General features: G+C 56.0%; 1 protein-coding gene and 1 long non-coding RNA gene across 2 annotated transcripts in view; one reads left to right on the forward strand and one right to left on the reverse strand.

Moving 5' to 3' along the window:
- Positions 1–12066, forward strand: part of RSPH14 (radial spoke head 14 homolog) — a 168696-nt gene that overhangs the window by 14139 nt on the left and 142491 nt on the right. Inside the window, exon 4 of the mRNA XM_043989497.1 lies at positions 6983–7101. Coding sequence (XP_043845432.1) covers positions 6983–7101 — 119 coding nt within the window. The remainder of the gene's footprint in view (positions 1–6982; positions 7102–12066) is intronic.
- LOC122744128 lies at positions 1367–9922 on the reverse strand. The gene is made up of 5 exons (XR_006355051.1): positions 9735–9922; positions 8434–8856; positions 8204–8286; positions 5311–5597; positions 1367–3714 (listed from the first exon to the last, which is right to left on the reverse strand). It is a non-coding gene; the product is annotated as an uncharacterized LOC122744128 (long non-coding RNA).

Consider the following 12066-nt stretch of genomic DNA (forward strand, 5'->3'; position numbering starts at 1 on the left):
AGCCATTTATTCTACAAAACGGTGATCCAGATCAATGGTGCTCAACCCAACTGGAAATGGGGCCCAGCCCTCTTGACGTGAGGATCCCCAGGGGCTGCCTACGGACTGTGTGAGCATGTGATGTCGTCGCTGTCCTACTGCGCTTTTGTTTATTTGGTTAAATACTCTCCAGTTGCATTTTGATCTGGTTGGGGGTGGGCATCATTTCACAGATGAAGCTGTTGAGCCTTAGAAAGCTGCAGTCACTTGCCCAAGGCCAGTAGCGATGTTGGCCGGCATTCTGTCGACAGCCTTCGTTTCCTTTCTCTTCTCTCCATTTTCCTTGTCCTCTCTCGTTCACACTTTGCTTAACGTGTGGTGGTGTCTTTGTGTGCCTCCCCTTCCTCCAGTATCAGCCAGTATCTGCCTTGAGTGCAGAGACCCATCTTTGTTACCCCATATGTGTTTCAGGAGGACAGAGTTGGGGCTCGAAGGACCCAGCTTCATACATTGTCCATTTAAAGGAGACACCCTGGGGCAGCTAGATGGCTCAGTGGATAAAGCACCGGCCCTGGATTCAGGAGGACCTGAGTTCAAATCTGGCCTCAGACACTTGACACTTACTAGCTATGTGACCCTGGGCAAGTCACTTAACCCCCATTGCCCTGCAAAAAAAAAAAAAAAAAAAGGAGACACCCTAGAAGGCCGAGAGAAGGGCAATGAGGGCCTGCCCTCAGGAGGTGGCCATGGGAGTAGAGATAAGGGGACATCTATCGGAGAGGTTGTGGAGGGGAAGAGGAGGTTTGGCAACGGAGTGGATATATGGGATGAGGGAGATTAAGAAGTTAAGTAGGTCCTCTGGACACGAGGTAGAAAAAGTATCTTTTGGATACTTTGATTTGGATATGCCTGTGGAATGTGCAAGTAGAGACTCCCGTGGGCTTTCGCTGCTGCTCTGCCGTCTTACTCCACCTCCCTGCGAAAACTCTCCTCCCTATCCCTCCCTCCCTTCGCAAATCTCCCATAGCTTCCTCTCCTGCTCTCTTAACTGAGAATCCCGAGAATCTCATATTTTACAGAAAAATCGAGGCTCCCTGTGAGCTCCCTCTTCTTCCCTCTTCCCCATCTCCTATCATTCATGGACCTTCTGTCACCTTCTCCTCCTTCCCATATCTCATGCGATAAAGTGGCCTTCCTCCTAACCAAGGCTAATCCCTCTACCTGATAAAGTGACCTCATTCCATCCCATCTCCTCCAACAGATTGCCCCCTCTCTCGGTTGTCTCCACACTCACTTCTTTTCTTTTCTTTTTTTGCAGGGCAATGAGGGTTAAGTGACTTGCCCAGGGTCACACAGCTAGTAAGTGCCAAGTGTTTGAGGTCAAATTTGAACTCAGGTCCTCCAGAATCCAGGGCCAGCACTCTATCCACTGCGCCACCTAGCTGTCCCCACACTCACTTATTTTCAATCTCTCTTTGCCTTCTGGCTCATTCCCTACAATCTGCAAACACAGCCATGTCTTCACCGTCCTCACAGAGCCCTCCTTGATCCTCTTGTTCCCAGTGACTGGCCCTGGGTCTCCCCGCCCTCAGAAAGGCCGGTTATAACAGGTGCCTCTGCTTTCTCTCCTCTCACACTCTTCTCAGCCCTAAGGTGTCTGGTTTCTGACCTCATCATTTTGCTGAAACTGCCAAAATTACCCAGATCCCCTAATGGTCAAATCCGGTGGTGTTCTCCTAGTGCTCATTCTCCACCTCTGCAGCCTTGGACGCTGCTGGTCACTGTCTCTTGGATCCTCTCTTCTTTCTGGGTTTTTAGCACCGTGCCCTGCTGGCTCTCCTCCTTCCTCTCGGACGCTCCTTCTCTAGCTCCCTCCAACCCTAGGTGTTCCTCAGCTCTCCTCCCTCTCTACCACTTCACGGGGTGATCTCACCAGCTCCTCTGATTCTGAAATCTCCCTTTCCTGCCCCAGCCTCTCTGCTGACCCCCAGTCTCCAATCTCCAACTGCCTTTCAGACCTCTCTCTCCCACTGGATTTCCAGGAGACTTCTTAGACTCGGTATGTCCAAAACAGACCCAAATCCTCTCCCTCTCCTGCCTTCCCGGTGGGTGTCTAGGGCATCACCATCCTCCCGGTCCCTGGGGCTCCGAACCCAGGCCTCATCCTGGGCTCCTCACTATCTCTCCCCATCTTCCCCCACCATATCCAAGCTGCTGCCAAGTCCTGTGGAGATTTCACTTTCCCCAACATCTCTCTTTTGCCCCTCCCTCCTGTGTGTGCCGCTGATGCTGCCCCCACTCGGGTGCAGGCCCTGTTGCCGTGGCCTGCTAGCGGGTCTGCCTTCCTCAAGTCTCTCCCCACTCCGGTCCACTTCCACTCAGCCACCAAAGGGATTTTCCTAAAGCACAGGCCTGGTCATGCCACACTCCTCCTCAGTAAACTCCTGTGGCTCCCTATTGCTGCCAGGATCATGTACAAAACGCACCGTTTGGCCTTCAGAGTCTTTCCAGTCTTCTCACCCCTCACTCCCTGACCCATGCTCTTTGATCCAGGACCCCGGCCTCCTGGATGTTCCAGGGACAAGACCCTCCCGCTCTCAGCTCTGGGCATTTTCTCTGGCCATCCCCATGTCTGCAATGCTCTCCCTTCCCTGTAGACTTCTCTGAAGTCCCAGCTAACGTCTTATCTGGACCTGGGACATTTCTTTTAAAGGTTTCTAAAGCCCCTTTACATTAAGAGTTTTCAAAAAATGGATAATCATTTGTTTTTTGTCCTTGCCTCCTTCCCTACCAGGAAAAAAAAAGAAAACCAAAAGCCTTTTTACAGACCGCCATCACCCACAGGTAGTGAGGCAGAGCCCATTCCCACCTTGATGTCCCTTGTACTCCTGCGTCAGGATGGTCGTATCCTGGCCCGTTGGGCCCTCCTCTCCATTCCTGTGACCCCACGCCATCTCTCCTCTTCTGGGGCTCTCTACGTCCCTCGAGTGCCCTCACACGGTGGCAAGCACAGGGTTTGCCAGGAATGTTTGCCGGTTGTCTCAGCATTGACCTGCTTAGGTAGGAAGGCCCAGTGGTTCCCTGGCCTCTCTAGGATTGAATCTGACCTCCTGGCCAGTGTGGCTCTGGGCTCCTCCCATGGAGGACCTCTGGGGCCTGGCCCGACCAGCCACCAGGGTGGCAGACTGCTGTCTCCTCTCTCCATCTGGCCCCAAAGCACCACCTTGTTTGTCCACGAGGCCCGTCCTGATCCCCTGCCGCCGGCACTTGGAAGTTCCTTTACATTTACTTTTTATGTGTGTATGTGTGTGTGTGTGCGCTCACACACACGAGGGTGTCAGTGTCCTCGGGAGCAACCCCTTTGCTTTCCCCCCTGTCTCCCAAATATCTCGCAGAGGGCGTGAGCCAATGGCGGTGTCTGGGGGAATAGACGGCACTGCAGGAGGAGATCTGGCGGAGGGACGGCTCCCTGTGACGGACTTTCATTGGCGGGCCACTCTGCTGCTTCCCAGAGTGCCCTGTACCAATGAGGCACTCAATCCTCGTCTGTAGAATTGAATTATATTCGCCGTGCCCTTCCTCCGGATCATTAAATAAAATAAATCCGATTGGAGCTTCCTCTTGGCCTGTGTTGCTGAGACGTAAGGGGTTTCATAGAAAAATGAGGTGACCTGGTCTCCGCAGACATCGGCAGGCCCGTTGATTTGGTCCATTTATGTGAAGGCTGCAGACTCTCTTGAGGGTGACAGAGGGACAACAGAGGAAGGATTATAGGCTTTTTGCCCTAGAACAGACCCCCCCCCCCCACTGGGGCCAGGAGTGACCCCTTCAGAGGAGCCCAGGAAGGTCAGGGAAAGGAGAGCCCGAGCCATGGCATGCCAGGCCATTGCAGGAGGAGGATGGTGCCTCCTGTTCTGCTCTGGTTGGCCGTCCTGGGTCCGTCTGCACTGGGGCGTCAGGGCTGCAAGTGTGGGCACCTGCTTGGGTGGGTCTGATTGGTTTCCCATCCTGGAGCCAGAAAGATGCAGTGAAGCTTCTCCCCTGGAAGCATCCAGGTGTCAACTCCCAGGTATTGGGGGGATGGCTCAGAAAAAGGGAGCACAGACGGCTCATTGGACGTCTAAAGCATGAGCCCTCGTGGCCCGTGTGTGACCTGCTTGCCTGTGCAGGTGTGCGACCCTGTGGGGCTCATCCAGTGAGCCGGAGGCCACGCCTCAGTTCTCTGGAGCAGGGTGCAGTCTCCCTTCTAGCCACCAGAGGGGGCTCAGCCGGCGAACACCTGGGCTGGTTGGTGCTGTGGGGGAGCTGGCCATATGAAAAGAAAGCCCAGGAAGGCTGACGGCAGAATTGGAACGAGGGGCTGATAGGACATCAGACACCCAACTTGGGAAGCCTGGGGTTCCCACTGCCACCCCAAAGGTTTCCGGGACAGGCTCTTAGCCAGCCCTAGCACGTTTGTGAAACACGGGGGACAAGGAAGGCTCAGGGCCTTTGGAGCCCTTTCGGAGCCCCTTCTGAGCCCCCTCGGAGCCCCTTCTGAGCCCCGTCTGAGCCCCCTCTGAGCTCCTTCTGAACCCCTTCGGAGCCTCCCTCTGAGCCCCTTCGGAGCCCCCTCGGAGCCCCTTCTGAACCCCTTCGGAGCCCCCCTCTGAGCCCCTTCTGAGCCCCGTCTGAGCCCCCTCGGAGCCCCCTCGGAGCCCCTTCTGAACCCATTCGGAGCCTCCCTCTGAGCCCCTTCTGAGCCCCGTCTGAGCCCCCTCTGAGCCCTTTCTGAACCCATTCGGAGCCTCCCTCTGAGCCCCTTCGGAGCCCCCTCTGAGCCCCCTCTGAGCCCCTTTGGAGCCCCCTCTGAGCCCCCTCTGAGCCCCTTCTGAGCCCCGTCTGAGCCCCCTCTGAGCCCCCTCTGAGCCCCTTCTGAACCCATTCGGAGCCTCCCTCTGAGCCCCTTCGGAGCCCCCTCTGAGCCCCCTCTGAGCCCCTTTGGAGCCCCCTCTGAGCCCCCTCTGAGCCCCTTCTGAGCCCCGTCTGAGCCCCCTCTGAGCCCCTTCTGAACCCATTCGGAGCCTCCCTCTGAGCCCCTTTGGAGCCCCCTCTGAGCCCCCTCTGAGCCCCTTCTGAGCCCCGTCTGAGCCCCCTCTGAGCTCCTTCTGAACCCCTTCGGAGCCTCCCTCTGAGCCCCTTCGGAGCCCCCTCGGAGCCCCTTCTGAACCCCTTCGGAGCCCCCCTCTGAGCTCCTTCGGAGCCCCCTCGGAGCCCCCAGCCGCTTCTGCTCCTTCGGGAAGGGCAGGGCGGGAGTCCCTGAGAGCCTCGTCATTCTGGGAGCTCGCTCACCCTCGGATGGGGTTCTCTCAGCTCTCAGTCCTGCCCCGTTGGCCGGTCTCCACTCTGTGGGTCTCTCAGGGTGTGCTCAGCTCCTCTTCTCACCCTGCGGAGCGCTGGCGGGCAGAGCCCTGGGCCCCGGGGCGGCCGCCGCCGCGGGAATCAGACGCCGCCGCAGCCCAGCAGCGCCCCACGGCAAACGGAAAGGCTCTCGGACGCTGCGACGGGAAAAGGACGCTGGGCTGATGCGCTCGTCCCGAGCTCATCCCTCCTTGTTTCCAGCTCTGCTGTTTCTTCTCCTTTGGGAGGAGAAAATGGTAGTGGTTAGAAACTGAGGGATTATCAAGACCATGCCCTGGCTTCTGGGGGGGGGGCGGTACAGTGGCGTGGGCAGAGGTTACAGTAGAAAAGGCAAAGGCTTCTTAGAAACGCAGGACTTCCCTGGACAAATGTGTATGTTCAGTGTGCGAGCGCACACACACACACACACACACACGTTCTCTCTCTCTCTCTCTCTCTCTCTCTCTCTCTCTCTCTCTGCCTCCTCCTCCTCTCCTCTTTTCTTCCTCCCTTCCCTTTCTCCCTTTTCCTTGCCAGGGCAAACACACACAAGTGATTTCCTTCCATCCTGTCTTCTGCAACAGATCACTCCCTCTCTCCTCCTCATCTTCCACTTAACCTTTAATCTCTCCCTGTCAGCTGGCATCTACCCTGTTGCCCCAAACACGCCCTGGTCTCCCCCATCCTAAAAACTCCCACACCTGATCCATCCATTCCTGTTTTCTATTGTCCTACACCCTTCCTCCCTTTGGTGGCTAAACTTGAGAAGGCCAGAGGTGCCCCATTTCCTTTTCTCTCACCTTCCTAACTCTTCTCATTCTGGCTTCTGACATCATCATTCAACTGAAACTCTTGTGGTCACAGTCACTAACGATGTTGTCATGACGAGATCGAGTGGCCTTTTCTCAGTCCTCATCCTCTTTGCAGCCTTGACACAATTAATGTTGTTGATGAGCCCCGAGCTGTTCTTAGCATTCTCTGCCTCCTTTTCTGTAACTCTGTCACTGCTGCTGCTGGAGGGGGGTGGGGGGTGGGGAGCTGTGTGGGGGGAGCGGGGGGTGGTGTGCTGCATCAGTCTTTGTTTCTTGGCTTGGCATGGCCAAAGAATGCATTACCCAGTGGTCAGCCAGTAATGGACCTCTCTAGATTTTAGCCAAGGCACTCGTTGTCTTGGTAAACCTTACCAGGGCTCCTGGTACTTACACAATCAAGGCGAGCCCAGGGCTACTTCTGTGCTGTAATGAGATGTCAGAGCAAGATTTTTGTTGAGGGTGGAGTTCTCCTCCCCCTTCCTCCTCCTCCTCCTTCCTCCTCCTCCTCCTCTTCCTCCTCCTCCTCCTCCTCCCTCCTCCTCCTCCTCCTCACCTCTCTCTCTCTGTTTCTCTCCCCTCATCTCTCCTTCACCTCCTCTCTGTATATATGCATGAGCACATACGTGTCTTTCTATGTATATTTCCCCTCCCTCCAGGCTCTTGGTTGAGGGGAATGGCCTCACTTTGGAGAGCCCTTGAGCTGGGAAGGCCGCACCGCCAGCCTCTGTGGGAATGTGGGCTGCGGTGCCAGGACGTGTGAGTGCTGCGCTGTCGCAGTCCTCGTCCTGAAGCCAAGCTCTCTGTTTCTCTAGAGAAGGCTTTTTGAAACACCAGATCATCCTTGCCCTCTCCAAGATCCTGGACGACCCCGTGCTGTTGTGCCGCAAGTTCCTGCACATGACCTACGCGAGTGTGGCCCAGATACCCAGAGGTAGGACCCTGTCGTTTTGTTGCTTCTCCTTGTGTTTGCTGTTGGTCGTAGCGTGTGCAGTGTTTTCTTTATAAGAAGCCCCTCGGTGGGGCAGCTTCAGTGTTATGCCCCTTGGCTGTTACTTAAGCAGGTGTCAAGGAGAGAAACTGAGTCAGGGGTTGCCGCCACCCATCACCAGCGCTGCCTGTTGTTCACACAGTCCCCTGTGCTCTTCCTTCATGCCCGGCCCCTCTTTTCCTGCCTTCAAGGTTGAACACCAATGTGGCTTCCTCCAGGAAGTCTTCCTTGACCTTTTCAACACTCCAGGTGAGAGAGATCTCTCCTTTAAATGTCTTTGCTACCATTCCATTCCTCCCTGGTTTCACACTTATCTGTATCCATATCATGTCCTTCCTTTTGCCCTCAATTAGAACGGGAGCCCCTTGTGGGCAGGGCCTACTTAATTTTTTTTTTTTTGTGAGGCAATTGGGGTTAAGTGACTTGTCCAGGGTCACACAGCGAGTAAGTGTTAAGTGTCTGAGGCCAGATTTGAACTCAGGTACTCCTGAATCCAGGGCCGGTGCTCTATCCACTGCGCCACCTAGCTGCACCCCCTACTGAATTTTTTGTTTTGTTTTGTTTTTTTGTTTTTTTGGTGAGGCATTGGGGTTAAGTGACTTGCCCAGGGTCACACAGCTAGTAAGTGTTAAGTGTCTGAGGTCGGATTTGAACTCAGGTCCTCCTGAATCCAGGGCCAGTGCTCTATCCACTGCGCCACCTAGCTGCCTCCCCCCTCCCACTTAATTTTTTATTTGTGTATCCCCCATGCCTAGCCCAGGGCCTAGAATGCAGTAGGCGTTTAATAAATGTTTGGTACCTTGGTGATGCTTGGTCAGCTTGTCCCCAGAGACATGATGCAGAAGGCCCTTTCATGGGGTCTGCATACAGTAGGAATTTAATAAATGTTTGGTATCTTGGTGATGCTTGGTCTGCTTGTCCCTGGAGACATGATGCAGTGAGATAACCTCTTCAGGCAGGCTGGTGTGATTCTTAGAGAGTTGGCCAAGAAGAGGGCCCTTTCATGGGGCCTGCATGCAGTAGGTGTTTAATAAATGTTTGGTACCTGGGTGATGCTTGGTCAGTGAGATAACCCCTTCAGGCAGGCTGGTGTGATTCCTGGAGAGCTGGCCAAGGAGGATCCTGCTCCTGGGAAGGGCAAAGATGGATGGGCAGCAAAAAAACCAGTCAGACAACACCCCCTCCCCCTAAGAAAAACCCCAAACCACCCAAGACGACAAAGCAAGACATGACCCCAAGCTCTTGTTGGGTGTTTCTGTACCTTCTGTTACTTACTGGTTTTCACTTTTTTATCTCCGTCATGACTGTAACTGTGGTTTCTGCAGCATTCCAGGGCTCTCAAAGCCGTTTCCTCAGACCTCCCCTTGAAGTTGGGGGTGTGAAGATCAGGACCTCATTTTGCGGAGCTCTTAGAGGGTCACCCCGCTGCCCTGGGTCCAGAATTCCAAGAGTAGCCCTTGAGGATAGTGCAGGGAAGGAAGCCGGTCTGGCTGCTTGGAGGGGTCTGGGCCCGATGCTCTTGAGGTGATCAGACGCCAGGCCGCTTCCTCTGCCAGGTAGGACCGGTGCTTGCTGGAGAGGGCTTTGTGGCCGTCTGTGTGGAGGGACCTTGGAAAAGGAAGCTCTGGGGACAGGTTGTCCAGGAGAAGACACTGCAGTGTCTGGGAGAGGGGATGAGGCCTCCCAGCATGCTTGTGGCTAAGAGAGGGGAGACATGTGGCCTGAGCAGACTTGACCAGACATGGCAACAGAGGAAGGGGCGAGGGTAGCCGAGCTTGTGACCCTGGGGGCGTGGGGGGAGCTGGTGCGCTTGAGAGGAAGGGACTGTTTGGAGGAGGGCAGGTTTTGGCTGCCTGCCTAGAGGTACCCTGGGGATTCGCAGGGGCAGATGCCCGTGGGAGGCCTTTGGGACGTGGGCCTAGAGCTGGGGCGGGCACGGCCAACAGGGTTAAGATGTACAGAGAGGTGGGGCCAGACAGCCGAGTGTAGAGGAGAGAGTGTTGGATTGGGCAGTTAGGAGCACCTGGAGGGAGCCGCCTCATGGGAGTGTGGACAGCCTTGGGCAATGAGGAGGAGGCCTTTCTCGGGGAGTCTGACTGCCCACGGGAGGCCAGAAGGAGGCCCATCCCTTGTCTTCTATGTTGCCAAGGCCGGGGAGAGGCCTGGGCCTGCCACCTATTCATTTGGTGCAATCTGAGCTGCTCTTATTTAATGCCTACTGTGTGCAAGGCACTGGGATGGCAAGTGAAAGGGGGAGGCCACAGAGGGGCGTGCTTCCAGAGCCGATAGGAGCGGGCAGCCCTGGCAGAGAGGAGCAGGGCGGCAGAACTCCCAACAGAGATGTTTCCTCAGCCTAGACGAGGGGGAGGGGGCCATCTGGCTGTGAAGATGGTATAGGAGGCTCTGAAGTGGGATCCTCTGGAAGGGAAATTCCCTGTCCAGGGTCTCCCAGCCAGTCACGAGACATCGCCTGTTCACTGCAAGCAGAACCGATCTCCACCCTTCCCCCAACCCTCCCTTGGGCTGAAGTTCCCTGGTACTGCCAGCCCCCAGAGTCACACCCTGGGAGTCCTCACCCCCAGATCCAAGCTGGTGCCAAGGCCCATCGAGGTCACCACTGCAGCCTCTCCACAGACACTGCTGCCTCCCTGGTGCGGGTCTTCATCACCTCACATACGGACCATGGCCATTGTCCGCTGGGGAGGTTGTGCCCTCCAGTTCGTCCTCCGTTCAGTCTCTGAAACTAAGATTGGACCATGTCATGCTGCCCTCCTCCTCCCTCCCTCAATAACTCCAGTGGCTCCCTGTCACCTCCACAGTGCAGTCCAAAATGCTCTGTTTGGCATTCAAAGCCCTTTACAGCCTGGACCTCCCCCCCCCCGCCCCCCCAGCTCTCCAGACATCTTATACCATAATCCACAGACACCGGCCTCCTGGCTGCTCCTTACCCAGGATACTCCCCAAAACATATCCCTAATAAATGCCTGTCGACTCACTGATAGACACATATACACGGATAAAACACATACAAAGTAAGTCTAAAGTCATGTAGCAGAGAGCGCTCAGAGCCTTGAGGGGGGCCATGACCACGGGCCCTACAGCCAGTCCAGTGTGGGTCGGAAGCTTACCTTCCGTCCAGGCTGGCTTTCCCTTCACCCCATGTGTGCTCACGCTCATGCTCACACTCTTGTGTGCGCTCTCTCTCTCTCACTCTCTCTCACTCTTTCTCTCACTCTCTCTCTCTTACTCTCACTCTCTCGCTCTCACTCTGTCTCTGTCTCCTGTGCTTGTCTGCTTCTGGGCCCCAGCTTCCCTCTGAAATAGAGGACATTTTGCCGACAGTAGACATTCTATGGACTGGAGCAGAATGTTTGGAATCGCTATCACAAGGGGGATGTGAAAACCCCAGGGCCCAAGGGGTCGTATGGGTTTCTCATCATCTGGTAGGCTTTTTAAAAAATTCAAGGGCAGGGAGCCACGGAGACTGAAGAAGCCTGCACAGGTGAGAAGGGGGAATCTCCTGGGTAGGGGAGACTGCCTGCGTAAAGCCGGGAGGTAGCACAGGGTACCTGGGCCCTAGAAGGGACAGGTAAGAATGGGTCCTGGTGTGAAGAGCCTGCAGTGGCAGATGGAGGCCTGTGTGATGCTAGAGGTGGGAGGGAGCTTCAGGACCGATATGGTCAAGCCTGTGCTCAGGGATCATCGCCGGTGACTTTGCTAGTCCAGGTGAGAGGTGATGAAGGCCTGGGTTTGGGAGGGGGCTGTTTGGGTGGAGAGAGAGAGATGGGAAGGCAGAAATGGTAAAACGAGATTTGGTGGTGGATTCACTCTGGAGGGTGAGAGTGAGCAGTGGGGGTTGGCCAGTCGGGGTGCCTCTTGTTGGCCTTGCCAAGAAGATGGGCTCCCTCTTTTTCCCAGACTAGAGGAAAAGGAGAGGAGGGTGGCTCAGGTCAAGTAGATGAGGAAGACACAAGAAGGAGCTGAGTGTCGGGGGTGCTTTTCTCATTAAAGTAGGAGATGAGATCAGGGCTGGGGGGGGTAGGCTCAAGGAGAGCAGACTTGGGAGCTGCCACCGGGCTCTAAAGCTGGTGGACGCTTCCACGGTTTGTGCCAAGGGGGGGGGGGGGCTGGCCGGTCAGGGCCAGAGCATCGTGCAAGGCTAGGGGTGGCGGGCCTGGGGCTGAGGTGCCCGGGTGGGAGATCCACATTTGGAGCAGAAGCCAGGACCCATAGCCCCTGAGGGAGGGGCGGCCAGCAAGGGGTTCACTTGGGCAGAGAGTGCCTGGCTCTGCTGCCACGCAGCCAGCCTTTCCCTGGGCACCCTGCTTCTCCTTGGTAGCACCAAGGTCGGGAGAGCAGCAACCTCATATCTCTGCCCCAGTGCCCCGGACCCAGCTGCTGCTCCTACAGTAAGCCCCAGGGCAAGGCCTCACTATTTCTTATTCTACTGCCACCAGCTTCCTCAGGCCTAGCTTTGCAGAGAATGGATGTTCAGACACAGCCATTTCTGGCCTGGCTCCTGCTGACATCCCTCACTTGCTCTGCCTGCCACTGAATGGTGCTCCTTGAGCATCGTCTGGGGGAGAGCTGTTGGGGCCTGGCAGGCCTCTCCCTGCACCCTCCTTGGCGATGGCACGAGGGGTGGCTCATGAGCACCCTGGGGCTGCTTTAGTCCCACCAGTGAGAGCTAGCAGCCAGGGACCCCAGACAGCCTGCAGGAGATCCTTGTGCTCTCACTCAGGGCAAACCCTCAAGCTCTCGAGACCAGAGGTGGGAGCCACTCTTTGTTTCCTAACATAGGATGATTCTAGAGAATCCTGGAATGTCAGAACTGGCAAGGGCCTAGCCTAGATCTCGCCCGTTATGTACCAGACACCAGGCCGAGTGCTGGAAAGGTGGCGGGGGTCA

Source organism: Dromiciops gliroides, chromosome 1, assembly GCF_019393635.1.
Source record: "Dromiciops gliroides isolate mDroGli1 chromosome 1, mDroGli1.pri, whole genome shotgun sequence".
NCBI lineage: Eukaryota > Metazoa > Chordata > Mammalia > Microbiotheria > Microbiotheriidae > Dromiciops > Dromiciops gliroides.